The sequence below is a fragment of the Pyxicephalus adspersus genome, chromosome 8, assembly GCF_032062135.1.
Source record: "Pyxicephalus adspersus chromosome 8, UCB_Pads_2.0, whole genome shotgun sequence".
In the NCBI taxonomy this organism is placed as follows: Eukaryota; Metazoa; Chordata; class Amphibia; order Anura; family Pyxicephalidae; genus Pyxicephalus; species Pyxicephalus adspersus.
Window position 1 is genome coordinate 45452740 of NC_092865.1, and position 23915 is coordinate 45476654.

General features: G+C 42.3%; 1 protein-coding gene across 1 annotated transcript; it reads left to right on the forward strand.

Moving 5' to 3' along the window:
- Positions 1-1558: 1558 nt before the first annotated feature.
- Positions 1559-23445, forward strand: GRM2 (glutamate metabotropic receptor 2). The gene is made up of 6 exons (XM_072420384.1): positions 1559-1639; positions 13270-13889; positions 14330-15167; positions 15951-17014; positions 17962-18130; positions 22516-23445. The coding sequence occupies exons 2-6, from the start codon at positions 13440-13442 to the stop codon at positions 22587-22589; spliced, it is 2595 nt and encodes an 864-aa protein (XP_072276485.1). The 5' UTR covers positions 1559-1639; positions 13270-13439; the 3' UTR covers positions 22590-23445.
- Positions 23446-23915: the final 470 nt, after the last annotated feature.

A 23915-nucleotide genomic window follows, 5' to 3' on the forward strand; every position in this document is an offset into this window, starting at 1 on the left:
GCTGCCGTAATCCCCACCTAAATCATCCAAACTGTGAGCCTCCTAGAAAAACAACCAGAACATTTCCTAATTTCCTGCAGCCTCATCACCCAAATTTCATGATCAGATGCAATGGAGGGTCATCTGACAAGAGGCTGCAGCCCCGCACAGTCGTGCATAGAAGCAAGTTGCTGCATCTCACAGAGAACAATTTTATGTAAAACAAATGAACTTCTATTATAAAGACCATTACTATTGGCTCCAGTGCTTGCTGGAGGACATCAGGACTGTGAATGTGACTTTGACCAAACATTCACTGGTAGTGAATAAATCAATGTCAATATTTTTTTAAATATTCACTAACTTTTCTTTCATTTACTCTTTGCTTCTGGTTTCCTGTGAATTATATCATTCACTATAACAATTTATCAGACTCATCGTATGACCCGTTGTGAATGTGGGCACCTGCAGCTGGCAGTTACCCCGATGGGGCAATGTACCAGTTTTTCGCCCATGGAGGTGGCATTGCCTATATTAGAGAGCAGACATATTATTCCAGTCATGAGCACCAACTCATGGTAGACTTGAAGTGACTGCGGGGCCTTTCACATGACAACACTGATCCTCCGTCCCCGGCACGTTGCGGCCTGTACCAGCCAGCGCTCCCCAAACCCCCCACAGTGCAGGGCTGCCTCAATTCCCAAAATTCATTAACACTTCTCACAGGGAGCCGACTATAACAAGGGCTGGGGGCTGACTGCCACCACTGGAGTGACAGAGGACAGACATGACAGACACTCACTGATGGGGACACAGATGGCAAGAGGACAAAGGTAACCCACAGCTGGGGCAAGGGTGCAACAAGAGGGGGCAGAGAGGAGAGGGACGAAAGGGTGTAGGGGGCAGAGCTGTGCCCATAAATATGAGGAAGGGGCGCTGTAGGGCTGGGTCCATTGCAGGGGCAAATTACTTGTGGATCCTACATACAAGGAGGGGGTGGACTGGAAATAACTTATTACTTGCTCCACTTTGGTGAGATTGTCAAAAAGCGAAAGAAATAGGAGAGAGAGTAAAAAAAGAAGAGAGAGAAGTAGAGATAGACTGATTAGCTAACATTCTCCACTTTTATCCAGGGATTTACCTCTTTTACCCCCATCCTTCCTTTGCTTTAGCAATGCCCACATGTAAACATGAACCCTGGTCCTGCCAACAAAGTTGATTTTGGTTTTAAGATTGAGAGTTGGTAGTTATAAATTGATTTCCATCTCCTCCTAGAAAAAAGCTCATAACCTCCAAATAAAGATGAGTTCTGTAAATGTTTGTTCTGGATGTGAAATCTCCTGTCCCCTGCACACATCTTAGATCCCTCTGATCCCTGTGATCTATACGATCCCCTCTTGCACACTCAGTCTCTGCCCTGTCAGGTCTCTGATTTGCCCTCCTGCACACCGAGCAGCTGTCAGCCCAGTCAGTTTGATGTGGCCCCCCCAGCACCACCCCCCTCATTCTATGCACACATACCTCACTACTGCCCCCTTCCCCCGGGACCAGATTCCTGCACGAGCCAGAGAGCCCCTCACATCCTTCCCAGAGAGCCGGAGGAGGCTGAGCAGCTCCGGGACAGTGCGGAGGGAGATCAGCACCGCGGACAGCGCAGCAGGTGAGAGGGCAGAGAGTGTGCCAGGAGGGCAGAATACAACGAGGGCAAAGGGCAGGAATTAGTGGAGGGGCACGCAGGAAGGTGAGGGGTATAAAGGGGTATATTGGGGTATATAGAGGCATATTGTGCTATATAGGGGCATATTGGGGTATATAAAGTTGCTCTGTACGAATTGATGAACCTAGGATATCAGATCGGTGTAAAGTTAGTTCGGTTCCTGTAATTCGGATTATTTGATTGTAATTGAGAAATACAAAAATCCCAGCGGGGGTGCGGAGTTCCCCGAAAAGAGCCCCAGAGGGATGGACGCCCCGATCCAGGGAAGGAATATTCGGGGTCTCAATCGCCTGATAATGGGGGGATCGGGGAGAGGAGAGCTCGGAGCCCCCATTGATCCCTAATGTACGGAGTTTTGTAACAGCTGAGCCTCCCAGAAGCACATGGACCCCGGGGTAAGAAATGAACCCCAAATACAGGAATGCAACATGGGAGAGGGGGTGAGCGTGACATTGGGGGATGAGGGATCGGGGTAAGGAATGGGGTGGCTAAAGACAGAATAGAGCAGAAAAATTGGGTAATAGGAAAGTTATACCAGGGGAATGGGGTGAAGGAGGGGTTAGAGATAAGGAATGGGGTGATGGAGGGGTTAGAGATAAGGGAGGGGTTAGAGATAAGGAATGGGGTGATGGAGGGGTTAGAGATAAGGAATGGGATGACGGAGGGGTTAGAAATAAGGAAAGGGGAGATGGAGGGGTTGGAGAATGGGGTGACGGAGGGGTAAGAGAATGGGGTGACAGAGGGGTAAGAGATGGGAAAAAGGTTGGTGGAGGGGTTAGAGATGGGGAATAGGGTGGTGGAGGGGTTAGAGATAAGGAATGGGGTGACGGAGTGGTTAGAGATAAGGAATGGGGTGATTGAAGGGTTAGAGATGGGGAATCGGGTGACAGAGGGGTTAGAGATTAGGAATGGGGTGATGGATGGGTTAGAGAATGGGGTGACAGAGGGGTTAGGGATGGGGAATAGGGTGGTGGAAGGGTTAGAGATAAGGAATGGGGTGACAGAGGGGTTAGAGAAAAGGAATGGGTGGCGGAGGCGTTGGAGATGGGGAATGGGGTGACTGAAGCGTGGAAAAGGGGTGACTTGTGGGTTAGGTTTGAGGCATGGGGTGAATGAGGGCTTGAAGCAGAGAAATAGGCTGAATGAGAGTTTAGAGGAAGGAAATTGGGTAATTTGTATACTAGGTTTGAGGAACATATTTATAGAGACTAGGGCTGGAAAATGGGGTGGCTAAAAGATAGGAGTCAAGTTATAGGGTCATAGGGAATTTAGGGGATTGGGGAGACATTCTTGTTTGGGAATGGGTTGACTGGATAAAGGCTGGATAAGCCAATGACTAAGGAGTTAGGGCTGGGAAAAGTAGTGAGAGACTGATTAGGGTTAAAAGTATTTTAATTTAGGAGTAAGGATTGGGATCAGCTATGACCGGGGGGCAAAGGGCAGGGTATTAAGGAGACTGCATTTGAAGAATTGGGTGACTGGGGGATTAGGTCTGGGAGAATAGGTGTTTGAGTGATTAGGGCTGGAAATTGGGGTAAATGTGATATTTTGGTTTGGGATTGGGGTTACTGGGGAATTTTGTCTGGGGAATAGGTAACATAGAGAATGAGATGAGAGGTAAAAATGGTGAATAGGACTAGAATTTAGGAATGAAGTAGTAGAAAGTTTAGGTTTGAGGACTGGGATGGTAAGGAGATTAAGGATGAATAATGGGGGAAATAAAAGATTAGGTTCGGGAAATGGGGTGAAAGAGGGACTGGGGACTGAGAAAAAAGGGGAGATAAGAGAATAGGACTTCAGATGGGGTGACAGAGGAAATGGAAGATGGGATGAATGAGGTCAGAGACTGATGTGGATAGCTGAATGGGACATTGCAGGGAATTGAAGGCAAATTAACCGTTGGTGTTCTGGTCAGATAGGGATGATTTGTCCCTAAAAAAAGTCTCTGTCTATAGAACCAAACAACTCTTTTCTGATTTCCTAATTTTACTCCTCACCCCTGAATGTGTTTGGGGTTAGTAATTGGTAATTGCGAATTTGTATTCCAACTGCAGGTCAGATTTGACCCTGGAAATAATTTTAATTTGTATTACTTTATCCATATGGGGAGAAGTGGGGAAGTGGACTCAATAGGTTTTTTATAAGGACTTTGGAAGCTGGAGACACATTATTGGAAACCTCTTTTAGAGATAAAAGCCGCTGATGTTTTTTTGTTTTCACTAGTTGCATGCTTATTCTTGGTCAGTAACTGGGAAAGGACTAAAACTAGCAGATCTATCAGAATGGTGCTGCATTGTACACCCTCAGGACATGTGCTGGTAACTAGGCGGGTAGAGCTGCCCCTTGTAGAATGCCCCCCAGCCCCTGCCTGGCTCAGCTTAGCTGAGTGGCCTCATATATTCCTGTCTGTACCCCTCTAACTACTGAGATGTCAGTGCTTGCTTTGCTGGAAGCCATCTGGCTCTGTCTGAACACAGAGCAGCATCTCTCAGTGGGATCCAACACATCTGGTTATATTATATTGCTCTAATTCTGTGCAGACAGAGTTGGAGAAGTGGGTGAATGGAGAAGAGGGGGGTGTCTAAATCACATTCACTGCCATTTATTGCATCTCTTTTTTAGAAAAAAAAATTACATTCTCCCTCCACAATCTCTAAAAATAAGAATGCAGAAAGTTCTGCTGATTGATTTCCATCTCCTCCTAGAAAAAAGCTCATCACCTCCAAATAAAGATGAGTTCTGTAAATGTTTGTTCTGGATGTGAAGGTAAAATGAGTTCAGGGAGCAGTGAGACTGGAATGTGAAATTCTTAGATAGATAGATAGATAGATAGATAGATAGATAGATAGATAGATGGATAGATAGATAGACTGTAGATAGATGGATAGATAGATAAATAGATAGATAGATAGACTGTAGATAGATGGATAGATAGATAAATAGATAGATAGATAGACTGTAGATAGATGGATAGATAGATAAATAGTAAGACATGATTGGACTGGAGAGAAGGTATTCAAAGGAGGCAGAACTATAATTCCCAGCGGATTCCCTTTGTGTAGATTGATGGATTGATTGCCTAAAACCGGCCATGAACTATACAGTCTGATTAAATAATCTCTTCGATTTACCAAAAACTTTAAAATGACGATATACAATCCAATTTATTTAATTATCACACCAGGCAATCCTAGATAGAGGAAAGGAAAGAAGGAAGGAAGGAAGATGTGTGTAAGGCGGTGACCCCTAGCAACTGAACCATATTATGAGGTACCTAGGGAATTAGGCATTGTATACTCCTCACTCTTACACACCGAGGAAGTTTGTTGCAGAGATGGAATTGGGTTCATTGCAGCAGAAATTATTCTTGCAAAGAAATCTCCCCCCCTCCACCTCTGTGGCTGTTATGTGGGAAGTGGCACCTTGCAATACCTGCTACCTCTGTGTGCAGGGTACAGGTGGTTGTTGCAGATGTCTGATACTTGTATCTATTAGAGGGATTGTACTCCCCCTTCTTCTTCCTTCCTTTGTTCTGTATTAGACATATACTCCCCCCCCCCCATGTTGCTCCAAAGATCTGGTTTCCATGGCTACACTGTGAATCCCCCCAATCTCAGATAGTGATGGGAGCTGTCTGTGTGTATCTATGATTTATGTGCACATATGTGTATGTATGATTTATAAAGCTGCGTGTGTCATTGGATCAGGTGGGGGAGCACACCTTGTATATATGTGCCTGAAGACACAATGTGATAATGACACAATGCTACATTTCAGCAAGTTTTGGGGTGTTCATTATCCAATCAGATAAAATCAGTCAGGGCTGGAATCAGGGAAAAGAGTGCTTGGACATGCAGCAGTTCACAAATCACTGTTTCAGCCTAGGTCAGACAATGATACATTGGAATATTTCATTTCCTCCTGGCTGGGGCAGCCTGAATCTAAAGAAAATGCCTACCCTAACTAGATGGTGACAACAGTGGACCATGCTTGTGCTGAAGTGCCATTTGTAGTCTCCATCTAAAGATCTTGAGACAATGCTGGAGCACAACTAGAAGATAGGGACAGAGTGTTGTCACCCTGTGTAAGTGCCCAGACATGAGTTTGAAACTTCAATTTTTTTGACCCCGATATGAATTTTCGTGATTGACTTTCTAAACCCAATAAAATAAAATACCAGAACAGGCATTTCTGCTCTTTTTAAAAAACCTTTTTTGCTTGGCTGTTGGTAATTACATTCCATGACATAGCATAACATTCAGTGTAGCTTTGCTATTTCATATATACTGTATGTTCACCATATTTATTTTAGGCGATGAGAGTCAGGGGTCAGAGGTCAGCTGAGGTCTGACAATGGCTGGTCTACCATCTGCAAACACGCAGGTGTTATGAGGTCAGACATCTGTCAAACCTCAGCTGACCCCTGACTCCTAAATTATTATTAATAATTAATATTAAACAGGATTTATATAGCGCCAATATAATACGCAGTGTTGTACATTAAATAGGGGTTGCAAATGACAGACAGATACAGACAATGGCACAGGAGGAGGAGAGAACCCTGCCCCAAAGAGCTTACAATCTAGGAGGTGGGGGAAGTAACACACAATAGGAGTCTCAGGTTCTACCTCTCTCAAAAACTGCAAATGTTTGCTGAAGTGTGTTACTGGCAGAATCACCAGGTGAATAGAAAACTTACATATCCCATCCCCTTCAATGATTTGTAAACTGCAATGTTTGATATTTCTGTCTTTGGGATTAGAGAAGCTTTATGGATTTTTGTACAGCAGAGTACCACCCCCATGGGGGGGTGTAATTCTCGGTATCTGTTCTTATTCTGTATGTCCTAGATGGTAAACTCTTTGGGGCAGGGTCCTCTCCTCCTCCTGTGTCACTGTCTGTATCTGTCTCTCATTTGCAACCCCTATTTAATGTATAGCACTGTGTAATATGTTGGCACTATAAAAATCCTGTTTATTAATAATAATAATAATAATAATTTCAGATTCTTTCAGCCCAGTCATAACAGGTTCTCTTGCGGCTCCTAGCTGTGTTGCATTCGCCAAGTTGTGTAGATTGAGTTTTACACAACACAGCTGCAGCCCAGCCTGACAGTCTGTCATAGCTCCATTCCTGCACAGACACAACTTCATTTGTATTTTAGAAATCAGCGCTGATGTGTTGGTTTGACAGCCAAGGTGGATGCTGGGAAATACAATGACAAAACATCGGATTGGAAAGGAATTTTAATTGGACCCTGGAATGTTCAATGAATGCTCTGCGGATGGTACAAATCTCTTCTGATTAAAGCAAAGAATTCTATGATTCTGATTGTTGTGATCCATCTTAGTTGTATTCGGGGGCAGCTCATTGTCATTGTATTTTGGAATTTGGAAATTTTGTAGATTTTTAAATACAATTTATAAATGCTTTCATTGTATCCTGCAATATTTATTATAATAAAAATAATAATAATAATTATTATTATTAATAATAATAATAATAATAATAATATTAATAATAATAATAAACAGGCTTTATATTGCGCCAACATTACACAGTGTTGCACATTAAATAGGGGTTGCAAATGACAGATGACAAAGATACAGACAATGACACAGGAGGAGGAGAGGACCCTGCCCAGAAGAGCTTACAATCAAGGAAGGTGGGGTATATAGCACTCAATAAAAGTTGAGGAAAGACCAGAAAGAATTAGGGCAGGGGAGGACTGGAGTCAGGGGAAGCTCCCCTATCCCCTCAGGTCAGAAAAACCATATAAATTGGTCTAGTGGCCCCGAGAAGAGGTGCTGTCCTATTCCACCCCCAATGAGAGTGGGGCCCCCAGGCAGTCAGTTATAGGCTGTAGGTGATATAATATCACAGTGCTGTCCAAATTCAGCCCTCAAGGGACACAAACAGGTGGGCATTTTCATAAAACAATCATTTTGTGACTCTTTGTAAACCCCACATTACTAAATTTGATGTCTATTAAAAAATACTAAAAATGTGTTCAGATGCTGGCCTCAAGGTCTGGATATAGACAGCCCCTTCATATCATTTTTATAGAACATTGAATCCCTATATTGGCATATAGAGAAATGATGTGGCTAAAAGTTTGTTACTCCCCTTCCAAATGATGGGGTTCAGGTGTCCCCAATAAGGGGTCCTGATGATGCCACATCATACAAAGACATTGTAGACAATTGTACTCTTCCCGCCTTGTGGTCACAGTTGGTGAAGACCCTTTTTTGTTTTCTGTTCCCTCATGACTGTGCCCTGGGGTACAAAGCCAGCTCCATAAAGACATAGTAAAACAGTACATTGAAGGATTCTGACAGAATCACAGAAAAATGGCATTGGGTTGGGTTAGTATATAACAATATACCCAAACTACTCCATGATATGGTGCACTTGTCAGTTACCAATAATGGGGGGGGGGGGGTGTACAGGTGTTCTCCTTACAGGAATATAATCTGTGATATGACGGGTGCAGGAGTGACTGTGATGGATGGTGCTGTCAATAATAATCTGGAGAGATATGAAATTCGTTGTCAGCACATCCAAATGTTCATCAGATGCAATAGAAAGCTCATATGTGATGATTGTGTTACGAATCCAGCAGACAATCTTTGTTGATGTATGGGGGGGGGCGTTTATCAGCCATCACCCATTTCACAGCACTGCACCACATTGTGGATTCATTCCAGTATAGTATGGTATGAGCACATGTAATGTCTACTTAGATCACTTTGTTGCTTTTGTTTCCTATTCCTGGACATTTTTCCTACACTGGGCACTTTGTTTGTTATTGTTCTGATATTCTGTAAATCTTTCATAAGTGTGGGGTGAGCTGGCTTTGTATATAGAGGGTCCAAAGCTCCTCTGCTCTACCCCTCAAAAAATCAATACATGTTTTAGTTAAATTTCTACTTTAAAGCATTGTGACCATGATAAAGATTCACTTTTTTTCTGTGGGAGGTTTGAAGCAAATTTTAAATGACTGAACTGACCATGGCTGTAACACAACTTGTGTTGGGCAGCCTAACCCTTTAATGTGAGCATGTGAGTCATTTATTAGAGTTGGGGGTAACTTATGTCTTGATTGGTGGCTTAGATAAACAGCAACAGCTGTTACAAAGTAAAGTCACCATAGTAAGCAATGGAACCTCCAGTGTGACACTTCAAGTATAAAAGTACCATTTATTGCATACCAGAAGCCAACACGCTCCAAGCTTTAACGCTCCTTTTATCAGGGCTGATGAGCTATTGAAGCTGTTTATTGTTTTTATATATTCTGACATGCCAAGGGCATAGCACCCAGCACAAAATATATTATAGATTAAAATAAAGACTGGGATATGTCAGAGAGTTGTGAAATATAATGCATAGGAGGACGGACATGTTCTGCGCATATATCGTAATAGCTTATGTTCTAGGCTGAATTCCGTTCTTGCTACTTTTACAAGCACACAAAGTGGATTTGGATCCTTTGTACCCTATTGAAAATAGTGCTCCTTTCATACAATAAATTGGACTTTTGAATTTAAAAACATGATTTTGATGCTTCACATACAGATCCTCACCCTATGTATGGTCAGGCTGTACGCTGATTCCATTAATTGTGGCCCCTTTGCTTTCTTTAATTGAAGGTCACAACGTGTTGTGACCATGAGTGGAAGTGTTGAGAAAACCCCTTTTCCCGGCTCAAGGTTTGGATATGTTGAGCAGCTTTAAAATCAAGTCAAAAATAGATGAAAATGATCAGATAATAAATATCCAACCAAAGTAGCAGATCGAACGCCATCTGGGCTGATGGCTAATATTTTTTTCCTTTCTAGTTAAGCTGCAAATCTGCCTTCCATGACTTCATATTGGTTTCTAATCTGCTTTTCAGGGTTTTGGGATGCTATATTAGCACTGCAAATTAATCAGGAGATGTACTGACATATGTGGACTAATAGAGCTAATATCTTCAAGAAAACCTTCAACTCTGCAGGCAGATTTATTGCAAGGCGACTTTATTTCCGAGTCTATATTCTGGGGGGTCCATAGTATGACATAATGATAGATTTATTGTTACAGTAATAGAATTATTTACTAATTTACTCATTTTCTATAAATATTATCTTTGAAAGTAAAATAAATAGGAAGAGAGAAATAAACATATCGTGTATGTGAATAGAGGACATATTGTGGCCATGCCAGAGATGTTTCTCTATGGAAGAACATCTGGATTTATATTATGAAAGAATTAGGCTCTTTTTGCAAGATGTGTCACTGCAATGTATGAATTGGTTCATTCATTTTCCTATTGCTTGCTGTAGTGTTGCTGTGCAGATTTTCAGACACTACATACAGCATCCAAGTGTGGATAACAGCTCCAGCCACCTACATAAATGATGGATTTTCATATGGAAGTTAAAAAACAACAATATTTATGACAGCACAGTGCAAAGGCTTAAAAACGCTTAGCAGGTGCTGCCTGATATCACCTTTGGTCACCTATTGGCAAGCATTTGGTGCTCAGAAGCAGTAAATGGCATTGCCCAATGAGCCAGCACAAAAAAGTAGGATAATGGTATCCTAGAAGGAGCTGTAATGACTTACAAATAACTATTTACCAAGGTTTATTATTTCCTAAGGTTTAATAAGTGAATGACACACTGACTAGTTTTAATTTCTGATTTGCTACTAAATTACAATGTTGCAGTCTGATCACTGGTTATATAACCTTTCACACAGAGAGTTCCCTGGACAGTATGAGCCTGAATTATTAAAGCTCTCCAAGGCTCGAAAAGATAAACTATCATGGGAGAATTTAGGTGATCCAACAAACTGGTTCTCGTCCAGGATTTAAAGCATTTGCTAACTAAGAGCAAATGACTTCCATTCCTGAAATCCATTCCAGGTTTGCTGGATACACAGGTTCTCCCATGATAGTCTATCTTTTCCAGTCTTGAAGAATATTGATAAATATTATGTGTTTTCTAACAAGACAGTTACTGCTGGGGTATATTTATTCCTTCTTGCCTGCAGCAAATAATCAAAGGGTAATGGTGAATAGCAATCCACCAGTCATTGACAATTATCTGCAGGAAGGTGAGGAACCGCTTTCTTCCTGTAAAAACTTTATAGCAACATCTTCAGGCCTGGTGTTGATGTCCTTGGGTTTGGGTTAATGGGTTTGTTTGACATCAGTTTGAGATGCTTCAGAGCTTATTTGGAATTCTTTGAGAGGTGCATTTCACCTACTTAACGAGGATGGAGAATTCACTTGAAGCAAACAAATGCCCATTGGCACAGTCCTACTTGTGATCTTCCATAGGGCAAAGTGTATTTAAAACATTCCTGAACCACACTGCAAAACCAATACAATAAGAACACAGAATTGTAAAGTTTTTCTTTTACCCGAAAAGATGCAAAAAGCTGAAAATAAGAAATAATTGGCACAAATGACACCCATGAAACCTGAATGAAAATTTGGGCTTTTCTGGGTTGGTTGAGGGCTATGAAGGTGACAGCTGATTGGTGGAGATTGGTAAATATGATGAATGCACACAGGAGGGCTGGAGGAGAGGAGTGGGAAGAGGAAGCACTGAGCGGAGACAGATGGATTTGCGTTACATAGATGCCCACGTAAACAGCACATTGTTAGGCATGTTGGTTCACGGATTCTATAAGGGCCCTGTATCACACTGCACAGGACAAAAACCCCTGCATACTGACAGCTGCAAAAGGGTCACTCTAAAAGGCAGCGCAAAGTATTCTGGGAAAACTGCACCACAGAGCCGGGGGATCAGTGTGGGAGTTAACAGGAATTAATCGGAAACTGTGTGTCTTATATTTATTCAAGTGTTGGAATGGAGCCAATTCACAGCGCCCAGCAATAGGACAAAAATATCTCTGCATTTGCATATTAATATATATATATATATATATATATATATATATATATATTCATTTAGCTGCCACCCTGACAAACCTACACAAGCAAAGGGAAGCATTCAAACTTCATCCATATGGTAGAACACAATCACTAAAATCTCATATAACATGTATTGATTTTGCAAATGTTGATTTTAATTTGCAGTTTTTGCTAAAATACTCTTTTGATCCTGACATTGTACACTCACTTATTGGGTGACAACTGCTTCCTAATTGTTCTCCTGTGTCACCCTGTCACATTTGCCTCCTGTGGAAACTGCAAGTGGCCATACTGACATATATTGTACAGGCATAATCCACCATTGCTAACTATAGCACTGAGGAAGGTCAGGATTTAAGGAAAGAAGACTCTTTGTATTTGATTTTGCTCCACTGGGGAATCTTCACTTCTTTTAAAGTCCATCCCTTTACCCTACGGATTGTATGACCCTGGAATCCCATTTTGTGTCCTTGTTGGTATAGCCGCTAAATACATTGTAGAGAGACCATTATGAGTTTAAACCAAGACCAAGCTCTTCCAATCAATGTGATTTGAGCTGAGAGCTGTCTTACCCAGTAGGACAACTTCTGTCTATTGCTGATCATTAGACTTGATAATGTTTAGGCATATGAATGGGTAGACTTTGCATGACAGGTGCTCTTTAAAGGACTCTTTACTCTTTCTGCAGATAATTTTATATTATGCCTTTCTTGGAGTCTTCTTGGCTTTGGTATTTAGTTTTCAGAGCTGGAAATGGCATACTTACCCACTATTTGGATTATTATTATTATTATTATTGTTATTATTATTTTATATTATTATTATTATTATGATTATTAATAAACAGGACTTATATAGTGCCAACATATTACACAGCACTGTACATAAATAGGAATCTGGATAAATGCTGTGGCATTGCTCATGTGATCTCTGACAAGGGAACGGATTACTGCATAGGCAAAGTCAATGATTGGCCGGCTCTTTGTAGACATCGTTTCCCAAAGCCCATCAGAAAAAAACACATGACAATGCAGCAGTGGCCACAACTCTGACCACCGAACAGGATCTTGGTCCAGTCGTTGTCCAGTTCTCTGTTATCATACAGTTTTCTATTATCATACAGTTGGCTGCTTGAATACAAAATACAAATTGTGTGGGGGTCTGGCTTAGACCTTCTCTGAGATTTTTGTTGCCATTTGTTACCATTTGTTTTCATATTGGGTAAATATCCCCTAACTTCCTGCCCCACAGAGACAACAAACGTTCTTGGCACAAAGTTTTAGAAATGTAGCAAAGAGATAGGTGTTGTGGTCTAGATATAATGATATTGATAATTTCAATAAAAAGTCAATTCATTTCCAGGGTTGTAAAATGGAAGCAACTTCTATAAAAAGTTTTTAATCAAGATACATTCCTCCTATAGTCCGGGTTTCTTCTTGTAGTTTTCTGTCCCTGATGAAGGAGAATCCTCAGAACCTGAAACAAGTTGGCATTTTACACTAATATTATATCAGATTGTGGAGGATCCAGTTGTTTTCTGTGTTATCCAGGAGTAACAGAAATATTGTGCCCGGAAATGCAAATAATTATTTAGCTTGTGTTCTTGTTTTAATCTGTGTCTGACTCCTCTCTTGTTCTCTCCATCCAGAACAGGGATGTAGGAAATGTTCCCCATCTTCCCTTTATGTCTCTGGGATGCTTGGATTTTCCACCTTTCATTTCTTTGAAGCTACTTAACTCTCCTATTCTGACTCCTCACTGATCATCTTGTCGGATCTCTCAAGCTGTTCATTTTGGACCTTCAGTAAGTTTTGCCAAATGGCTAACATCTTCTGGACGCTCCTCTGGCTCCCCATGATCACCATGGATAAGAGCACCAAGATTCCTCGGCCGGAGATCAGAATTGAAGGGGATTTGGTGATCGGGGGGCTTTTTCCAGTCCATGAGAAAGGAGAACCTGGCGCAGAGTGTGGCCGTATGAACGAGCATCGTGGATTGCAGAGACTGGAAGCCATGCTTTTTGCTTTAGATGCCATTAACAGGGACCCACAAATCCTTCCGGGGCTTCAGCTGGGGGCCCATATATTGGACACATGTTCCAAAGACACGTACGCTCTGGAGCAGGCCTTGGAGTTAGTACGGGGGTCCCTGACCCGGGGTGATGGGCCTCAGTATCTGTGTCCGGATGGGTCATATGCTATACATGGGGAGACCCTTACTGCTATCAGTGGGGTGATTGGAGGATCATACAGTGATGTTTCAATACAGGTAGGATATAAATTACTTTTAAATTCTATAACTTTATATATACATTAAGATTAGATACCTTTAGAGTGTCAGCTCCTCTATACAGAGACTCATGGGATAATAATAGTGTGTGACTGTGGAAGGGGGGGGGGGGCATTAGAGTGTCTGCTTCTTTGTACAGAGACTGATGGGACTGGCTCAGTGTTCTCTGTACAGCACTGTGGTATATGTCAGAGCTATTTAAATGTATAATAATAGTGTGTGACTGTGGGAGGACATAAAAGTGTCAGCTCCTCTGTACAGAGACTGATAGGAATGGGTCAGTATTCTCTGTACAAGACTGTGGTATATGTCAGAGCTATATAAATGTATAATTATAGTGACTGTTTTTTTTATGAAGACTTTTTATATGCAGTTGGTGTAATAGGTAAAAAAAATTGAAAATCTTTTTTTGCCTTTAGGTGGCCAACCTGCTGCGGCTCTTCCAAATCCCTCAGATCAGTTACGCCTCCACTAGTGCCAAGCTAAGCGATAAGTCACGCTACGATTTCTTCGCACGAACGGTTCCCCCCGATTTCTACCAAGCCAAAGCCATGGCAGAGATCTTACGCTTCTTCAACTGGACTTACGTCTCCACTGTGGCATCTGAGGGGGATTACGGTGAAACTGGCATTGAGGCTTTTGAGCAGGAGGCCCGGGCTCGTAATATCTGCATTGCCACCTCTGAGAAGGTTGGGCGCTCCATGAATAAGAAAACCTTTACCAGTGTTATCCGGGCCCTGCAACAGAAGCCCAGCGCCAAAGTGGTTGTTCTGTTTACCAAAATCGAGGATGCCCGGGAGCTCCTGGCAGCGGCCCATCAACTCAATGTGTCCTTCATGTGGGTGGCCAGTGATGGTTGGGGTGCTCTGGAGAGTGTGGTGCTTGGTAGTGAGGAGGTAGCTGAAGGTGCCATCACCATAGAGCTGGCTTCGTACCCGCTCTGGGAATTCTCAAAGTACTTCCAGGCTTTGCACCCTTTCAATAACACTCGCAATCCTTGGTTCAGGGAATTCTGGGAGAACAAATTCCACTGCCACCTGGACTCTCTGGATTGCACAAGACACTCACTGCAAGAAGTGAAGTTTGAGCAAGAGTCCAAAATCATGTTTGTGGTGAATGCTGTCTATGCCATGGCACAAGCCCTCCACAATATGTACCAGGCTCTGTGCCCCAATGTCACCCAGTTCTGCCCTGTTATGGACCCCCCAAATGGACGGCGCCTCTACCGTGACTACATCGTCAATGTGAAGTTTGACGGTAAGTAGTATATAAGCAAAAGGTCAATGAAGCCCAACTCTAGACAACATTTTTTTTTAATCTTGTTAGAGTAGAGAAGGGTTAGGACATCTGCCAAGTTTTAAACTGGCTGTCTGTATGCCCATTGGAAAGATTTCCATTCATATTGGACAAATAGCCAAATCCAGAGCTAAAAAGTACATTTTGTACTTGACAAAATACATGCAATTCTTTTTACCATATATACTTGAGTATAAACCAATATTTTTTGACCAGACAATGGCATTAGAAAAGAGTATTAGTTTATACTCAGCTCACACCACTAGATGGTGCTGTGTTCTCATGTAAAGTGTATAACAAAGTTTTGCTGACTGGGATATTATTAGAGTTTGTTACACACGTTAAATGAGGACACAGCGCCATCTACTGGTGTCCAGCAATAATGCACAAAGGATCGATTAGTAGCAAATAACCAACCTAAAGTACAAAATACTTTACTTGTATATAGTAAAAAAAAAAAACAGATGTGTGATTTTATTTTTTTCCCTTTAAAATAAATGTTTTAAATATAACACATTGTGGATATACTTTTTCACGTTAATATTATTAGTATTTCTATTGATGTTATGTTAGCAGTGACGGAAGCATTTTGTGCTCTAGATTTAATTTCCAGTCATTGTAGTTTATTGAACTCATATGATCTGTAAATCACTCAACAGTCATGTGTGTAACCCGGGGAATTGAACTTATTTTGGAGTGAAAATGACATCATTTTACCATCTTATATCTTTATTTCCACCTCAGCTCCCTTCCCTCCTCCAGACACCCGCAGCACAGTGAGATTCGACAAATTTGGAGATGGAATTGGCCGTTATAACATCTTCAATTTTAAGAACACAGACGGACATTACCATTATGAGAAAGTAGGCTACTGGGCTGAAGAACTGACACTTAACACAAGCCTCATCCCTTGGGCCAGCAGCTCAGTGCCCGTGTCCCAGTGCAGTGACCCCTGCAAGAAGAATGAGGTGAAAAGTATGCAGCCTGGAGATGTCTGCTGCTGGATCTGCATCCCATGCCAACCTCATGAGTACCTGGTAGATGAATTTACCTGCAAGGACTGCGGCCTGGGCTACTGGCCCAATGAAGATCTGAAGGACTGTTTTGAGTTGCCGCAGGAATATATTCGCTGGAGTGATGCCTGGGCATTGGGTCCAGTCTGCCTGTCCTGCCTGGGACTCATCTCTACCCTCTTTGTTATTTGGGTGTTCATGCAGAACAACAACACCCCAATCGTTAAGGCTTCTGGGCGTGAACTTTGCTACATCCTTCTGATCGGTGTGCTTCTTTGCTATGCCATGACCTTCATATTCATTGCCAAACCCTCCACCAGTGTCTGCACTCTTCGACGCCTTGGGCTTGGAACATCTTTTGCTATCTGTTATTCGGCCCTGCTAACCAAGACCAATCGCATTGCCAGAATTTTTAATGGAGCTCGAGATGGAGTCCAGCGGCCTAGATTCATAAGCCCGGCTTCTCAAGTTGGCATCTGTCTGGCCCTTATCTCCTGCCAGCTATTGGTGGTGATGGTCTGGCTGCTCCTGGAGCCCGCTGGCACCCGTAAGGACACTGCACCAGATAAGAGATATGTGGTGACCCTGAAGTGTAACAGCAAAGATGGAAGCATGCTCCTGTCATTGTCATATAATGTCCTGCTCGTCCTTCTCTGCACTCTCTATGCATTCAAGACAAGAAAGTGCCCGGAGAACTTCAATGAGGCGAAGTTCATCGGGTTCACCATGTATACCACCTGCATCATCTGGTTGGCATTTCTGCCCATCTTCTATGTCACCTCCAGTGACTACAGGGTGAGCATTAGCATGGGGGAAGGTTTGCAATTTAAAATTTACAATTTACTAAATCAGATAAGTTATTTCAAACAAGTGGAAACTGCAGAAACCAATACTATTACTAGAACACCACACATTGCAAATTCAAAGATGGGGAAATGATATAAATCCATTATTAATTGATCTGTATGTACAACCAAACAGCAAATTACACAACAAGATAATAGAAGAATATAAAGGAGAGAATCAGAAAGTGTGTAAAGATAATGTATATAGATAACGGAGGAGGTAGCAGTGCTGGATCAGTAATCTGTATACAGTATAAGGTGACAATGTGTGTCTGATAAATAATAATAAACTTTATATAAGTGCATCAGATGTCTGAGATTTGCCATTGTAATGTCCCCATTCTGTAGGGCACCAGAAACTGATGAAAATTCCTTGTATTTTGTAATTCATTTTGAGCTCTCATTTAGTTCATTTATAAAACCTTACATGAGACGTTTCACAAGTACACAGTGCACATTTCCGTGTTTGCTCTCTATTGGTTATATATTGTTACTTACCTGGCTTCCAGAGAGCAGTAATTAATCTTTTCTCCTATATGAGATATAAATATAGCTTCTTATTCACAGGGATCCCGCTGTTCTAACGTAATAGTACAGACAAAAAGATAAATGTCTTCTGCACAGCCACAGATGGCACAGCATTTCCTGCCATGGTCGCAGTGGGCAGTGCGGCTAATGTTGCTCCCTCTGGATTTGTATGCAAAAACTTATTTTTAACATTTCTCAGGTAGCTGCAATTTCTGAGTTAGGGATTTCCCAGGGACGATCAGCAAGATCATATAGGTGTGAAGGTTAGGTGACCATTGTGTAATTTCTTTTTTACTTTTTATGGTATGTTAGAGAAAAATCATAAAAAAGGACATTTAAATTCTTGGCATTTCTCTCCTCTTCTTTTAGGTTCAGACCACCACTCTGTGTGTCTCGGTAAGTCTTAGCGGCTCAGTGGTCCTGGGGTGCCTATTCACTCCAAAGCTTCACGTTATTATGTTCCAGCCGCAGAAAAATGTAACCAGTCACCGCAGTGCCACCAACCGATTCAGTGCCACCGCGGCAGGTGGATCACAAAGTGAGTATGAACAAAGAAACCCATTATAGGGCACAAAGAGGGTATTGAGACATGAGCACCACACCACACAGTTCTCTTGGTGTAACCAATTCTTATAACACAACATGTGATGATGAACTTCGTGTAGAGTGCTGCCTTATTTCATCAATCGGACTGCTAGATACATCTATAAAGGGGTAAAATATCATATTGAAATATAGCTGCATTCCATCACCACCACTTCTGGCTGGATAAATAATACAGACATCCCAGCCACAGGAATTTCTGAGGTTTTAGCTGAAAAGCAGCCACCACCAACCTTCCATGCTTACACCGAGCACATAACATGGAACCATAGTAACCAGGGATCAGCAATATCAATTCTCATGTTTGTGAACTTTGCCAAAAATTAGAGCAGGCAAAATTGTGCCATGCATTGGAGTCAATAGGGAAAGCAAGTTAAGGTGCTTTGCAAGAGGATATAGTTATAGATAGGTTTTAGTGGGTTTTAGGTTGAAAACTTTTTTCAACTATGCTGGACCTGTTACTGTACCAGAAAATGCAATCCCTAAAAGTAATTCTTTGGAGAACCCTAACAAGAACTCTATTGATGACCTCAACCCATGTATGAACCGAACAGTAACCCCAACTTTAGTGGGAGGCCTAAAAGTAACCCTATTGGTGACCTTAACCCTAGCTTGAACCCTAGCAGGAACTCTAATAGTAACCCTAACCCTGTTGTGATCCCTAACCTTAGTGCGATGCCTAAAAATAACCCTATTGGTAACCCTAACACTAGCTTGAACCCTAGCAGGAACTCTTATAGTAACCCTAACCCTGTTGTGAACCCTAACCCTAGTGCGATGCCTAAAAATAACCCTATTGGTAACCCTAACACTAGCTTGAACCCTAGCAGGAACTCTAATAGTAACCCTAACCCTGTTGTGAACCCTAACAGTAACCCTAACCCTAGTGGGATGCCTAAACGTAACCCTATCGGTGACCCTAATCCTAGTGTAAACCCTAACAGTAATCCTAACTCCAGTGGGAAGCATAAAAATAATCCTATTGGTGACCTTAACCCTAGCCTGGACCCTAACAATAACCTTAACCCTGGTGAGAAGAGTAAAATTAATCCAACGCCTAGTGGTAGCCCCAACAGTAACTGTAAACCTAGAGCAAACCCCAACACTAACCCTTTGTTAATTTGTATTCTCTATAATACAATTGTTTTACATCGTTGGGGCAATGTTGGGCCTGATTTCTCTAAATTGTTGCGTGGTTTTCAAAAAGGGGAGCGCCTGTGAATTAAAAACCCGCTTTGCAAGTTATTTTTTTTACATTTAGGAAGAGCAATATTTGAAATACTAAAACAATAGAACGTCTTCCTCTTCTATATATCTGCCACAAGAGCTGGCAGTTAAATGGTAATTTGGGGTCCTCTGAGACAATAGCGAGGGGCTATAAAGTGTCGCTGGAAATGTTGGCAGCTATGGCCACCTCTGTGCATTCAGCTTTGGAGGATATAAGTCGGGGTTTGTAAAAGGCCAAGTGATGGTTGCTGGCAGTGACACCGGGGAAGGGGGCAAACGGTGGGGAGGGTGGCTCAGCTCTAAGATGAATGTCATTTGCTGCTCATAATAATTGCTGCAGAGGAAAGGGGAATTGTGAGTCATTTCATGCGATCAGGAGGAAAATGCTGGGACTTCCCCGGGGAATTCTGGGGGATCTGTAAATAGTGTCAGCAGTCGAGAGGAAATAAGATGGGGAGAGCGACAGATCAGAGCTGTCAACAGCTTTCTTTTTCAAACTACAAGACATGTCAGAGCGGAATTTTACCCAGATACACAGAATGCTGAGCGCTAGGTGGAAATGACACTGTTAATGAACTCAAAGACTTCTCAATCAATATGGCTGCTCTGAAAGAAAGATTTGGTGGGTTTATGGTAAACCAGTGCCAGCAGGAACATTGGAAACATCTAAAGGTGCATGTTTCCTGGTCACTGGTCTGGAACAAGCATCCAACAAGTGAAATCTGAGTTTCAGGTCAATGGCATACCAAATATTAAAGGCTCAATATGACTTTTCTGGGGCCGATGGCTTTTAAACAAATATCAGCAATGACATCTCCCAAATTCCTATTGTCATAGGGTCACTCTATGATTCTAGAATGAGCTATCCCTGCCTACTGGGGTCTAGAATGGGATATCTTCTCCTACTGGGATATACAGTACGTTATCCACATCTACTGAGGTCTATATCTGTGCCAAATGGCTTCTAGAAGAATGGTCGTGAACTGGGGTCTAGATTGTCCCTTCCCACCCACTGGGGTTTATAATGAAATATCCTAATCTACCAGAAAGAAATTTCCCCAACCACTGGGGTCAACAATGATGTATCTTCACCCATAAGGGTCTAGCCTGAGGTATCCCTAACCACTGATATTTAGAAAGAGGTTTCCCCAACTATTAAGGTCTAGAAAAAGGTTTTCCCAACCAATGAAGTCTAAAAAGAGGTAACCCTAACCAATAATGTCTAAAACAAGATATCCCCAACCACTTGGGTATAGAATCATGTATTGTTTTCTACTGATGGACTAGAATCGGCCATTCCTATTCTAATGTCTAAAAAGAGGTATCCCCAACAACTGGGATCTAGAATGGGATATCTTCTCCTACTGGGATTTAAAGTACCTTATCACCATCTGCTAAGGTCTAGAATGAGGAATCCTCACCTACTAGGGTTTACAATATGATGTACCTACTTACTGGAGTCTAAAGTTAGGTATTTAAAACCTAGTGAAATCTGGAAATAAGCTTCTCTACCTACTGGGATATAGGTCTCGTATTTCTACTAGGGTTTAGTATGAAACATATATATACATATTGCTAGGATTTGTAGTTACACTTCTTATCATTTTACCAAGTGCGCTTTCTATAAGTGGCATCAGACGTTGTGTATGGAGTCGGGGTCACCCATGGCCACCTTAGATGACATTGCTGCCAAGAGGCTGAAGGGTCTTCATTATACAGAGATGGAGCAGTGGGCAGACACAAGAGCCAAGCTCACATACGTTCCTGCCATTAGTTGCTGCGCTCTGATGTGAAGCAATCCACTATGAGTGCCCCCCTCCTCCTCCGCCACCTCCTCCATTGTCATCTCCTCTGTCTCCCCCTCCCTACAATGCCCCAGGGACACTTTTAATGGCCAGATATGAATTCCTGTCCCCACAGGAGCCGCCGGCTGCCCATTAACCTGCAGAGACTCCACATTCCCGCTAACAAGAGAGTTAACAAAGCGCTCATTAATACCACCCCCTACAGTCGCATGAAAGCCACAACGCATCTCCCATGCAGGAGAGCCCATGTGAGGCCCAACTGATGAGTCCAGCAACAAAAGATCAACTTAAACAATTGCTGATTTCTCCCAGTATGGCGTCTGTGCTTTTTTAATGAGATTACTGCTAATAACAAATAAATAATGGCAGCCAATGAACAATGAGATGGTGATGAAGCCCAGTTAATTTATCTAGAATTTTTTAGAGTTTTAATTTTTTCAATCATTTCCTAATGCTTCCTAGTGGTGCTGTAGCCTCTTGTCCCATGACTCCGTGCAGTACAGCCTCTCTTTCATACTTCAGTGAGAGTGGGCGGAGTTGCAATGAGCTCTGCATGAGTGGGCGGAGTTGTAATAAACTAATAAAGTGTGAGGAGGCGGAACTAAAACCACGCAACACGCTGGCTGCTTTTTGCCAGGTTTATTAGCCATAGATATTTCATGTGTTTAAGTTTGCATTAGTTTCCATTAGTACATATCATGCACCAAAACTAAGATTTTAATGAATGTTTTTAATTGAATTTTTTAAAAATCTTACCTGTCCTGAATTGTAGTCATTGAGCCTGATTTATTAAAGCTCCCCAAAACTGGACAAGATAGACTACCATGGAAGAACCTTAGTGATCCAGCAAAGCTGGAAGGGATTCCTTAAATCTTTTTCTATTATTTGGTAAACGTTTTCAATCCTGGACCAGAACCATTTCAGGTTTGCTGGATCACCCAGGTTTTCCAATGATGGTCTATGTTCTGCAGCCATGGGGAGCTTTGATATGTGCTTTGTTGTATTTAAAATAATGTTCTTGTAGGTGCTCCCCCTAGTGGTCAAGGGTACATCAGGCAGCCAAAGATGCAGTGATCCAGAATAAGCCTAACCTGAGGTTTCCTCTCCAAATGTGTGAATGCAAAAATATTATTCCCCACCCCCATCCCACCTTCCCCCATCAGTATGAGGCAGCTACACTTTGCAGGGGGAGATCCCTCTCAGCTCTGCACCTATGCTGCTAGTAATTAAAAAAATGGTAAAATACTATTAATTCCCATATAAATGATGTGTTCTTGTTTCTGTGCAGGTTCCACTGTGCAGTATGTTCCTACTGTGTGCAATGGCCGCGAGGTGGTGGATTCCACTACATCGTCCCTGTGACACGAGCAGGGGGATAAGAAGCAGCCGTAACATCCCAGCTGTGAAAGGTGCAGTCCTTCACAAGATGGCTCCGGAGACGCAAGGACGGTCCAGGAACCCAGCACCAACGCTGATGAAATTGCTCCGAAGCCAAAAACATTTTTGCTGTTCCGTCTCTCATTGGTCATCTTGTTATGTTGACTGTTTATGCTGCCTATGACTACAGCCGCCGAGGACCCCGAGAGATCCAAAACTGCTGCTGTGTAATTTATGGCGCACAATGGAGATGCCGTTAAATGACAGTCAAGCGATGGCCATGGAATGGACTCTACTGGAAAATACCGCCATGGCCAGACTTCCATTCCAAACCGGCTGGTGACAACCTGTCGATCACATAACCACTGGCAGGCCAGGCTGGATGGAGCCACAAAAATTCCCTTTCTCCTGATTGGTGGGAAAATGTTGTACAGAAATTGATTGTAGACTTTTCCGCAAACAATTGCACAGCAACCTGGGGGGCAATCATTTGCCCTGTGGTTAGGTGGGGGGGGGGGTTAGTGGGTATTGGGAACTTGAACTCTAGTTTGGAAGCCAGGAGAGTCCCAGAAACTGACACCAACCAATCCAAGAACAAAACTGAATTATTAGGGTGCAAATATAACAAAACATGATTCACTTGTTTGCACTAAATGCTGCGGAGATGTCAGTGGAAATATGAGATATCAAAAATTGTTAGAATTTATTGTGATATGGTGTCAGCCAAAGCTGCAATATTACGTCACCTACCTATCAACAATTCAGCTCGGAAGCACTTTCGCTTTGTACAGTACAAGATGTTCATATCAGTATTCTGTAAATAAAATCTCTGTTTGTAGTTTGAGGGGCTCGGTGATTAATGGGACTCTACTAAATGTGTATGGGACATGTACCCATGTATAAGGGATATATACCCATGTATGAGGTATGTACATGTGTAAAACGTATGTACCCATGTAAAGGGTATGTACTCCTGTATGAGGCAAATACCCGTGTACGTGGCATGTACCTGTGTATAGGGTATGTACACTTGTATGAGGTATGTACCCGTGTATGAAGCATGTACCTGTGTATAGTTTAAGTACCTGTGTATGGGGCATGCACCTATGTATAGGGTGTGTACCCGTGTATGGCACATGGAACTGTGTATGTACCCGTGTATAAGGTCTGTACCTGTTTATGGGTTATGTACTCATGTATGAGGTATTTACCTGTGTATGAGGTATGTAACCATTTATGGGGTATGCACCCGTGTATGGGGCATGCACCATTTTATGCAGCATGTACCCGTGTATGAAATATGTACCCCTG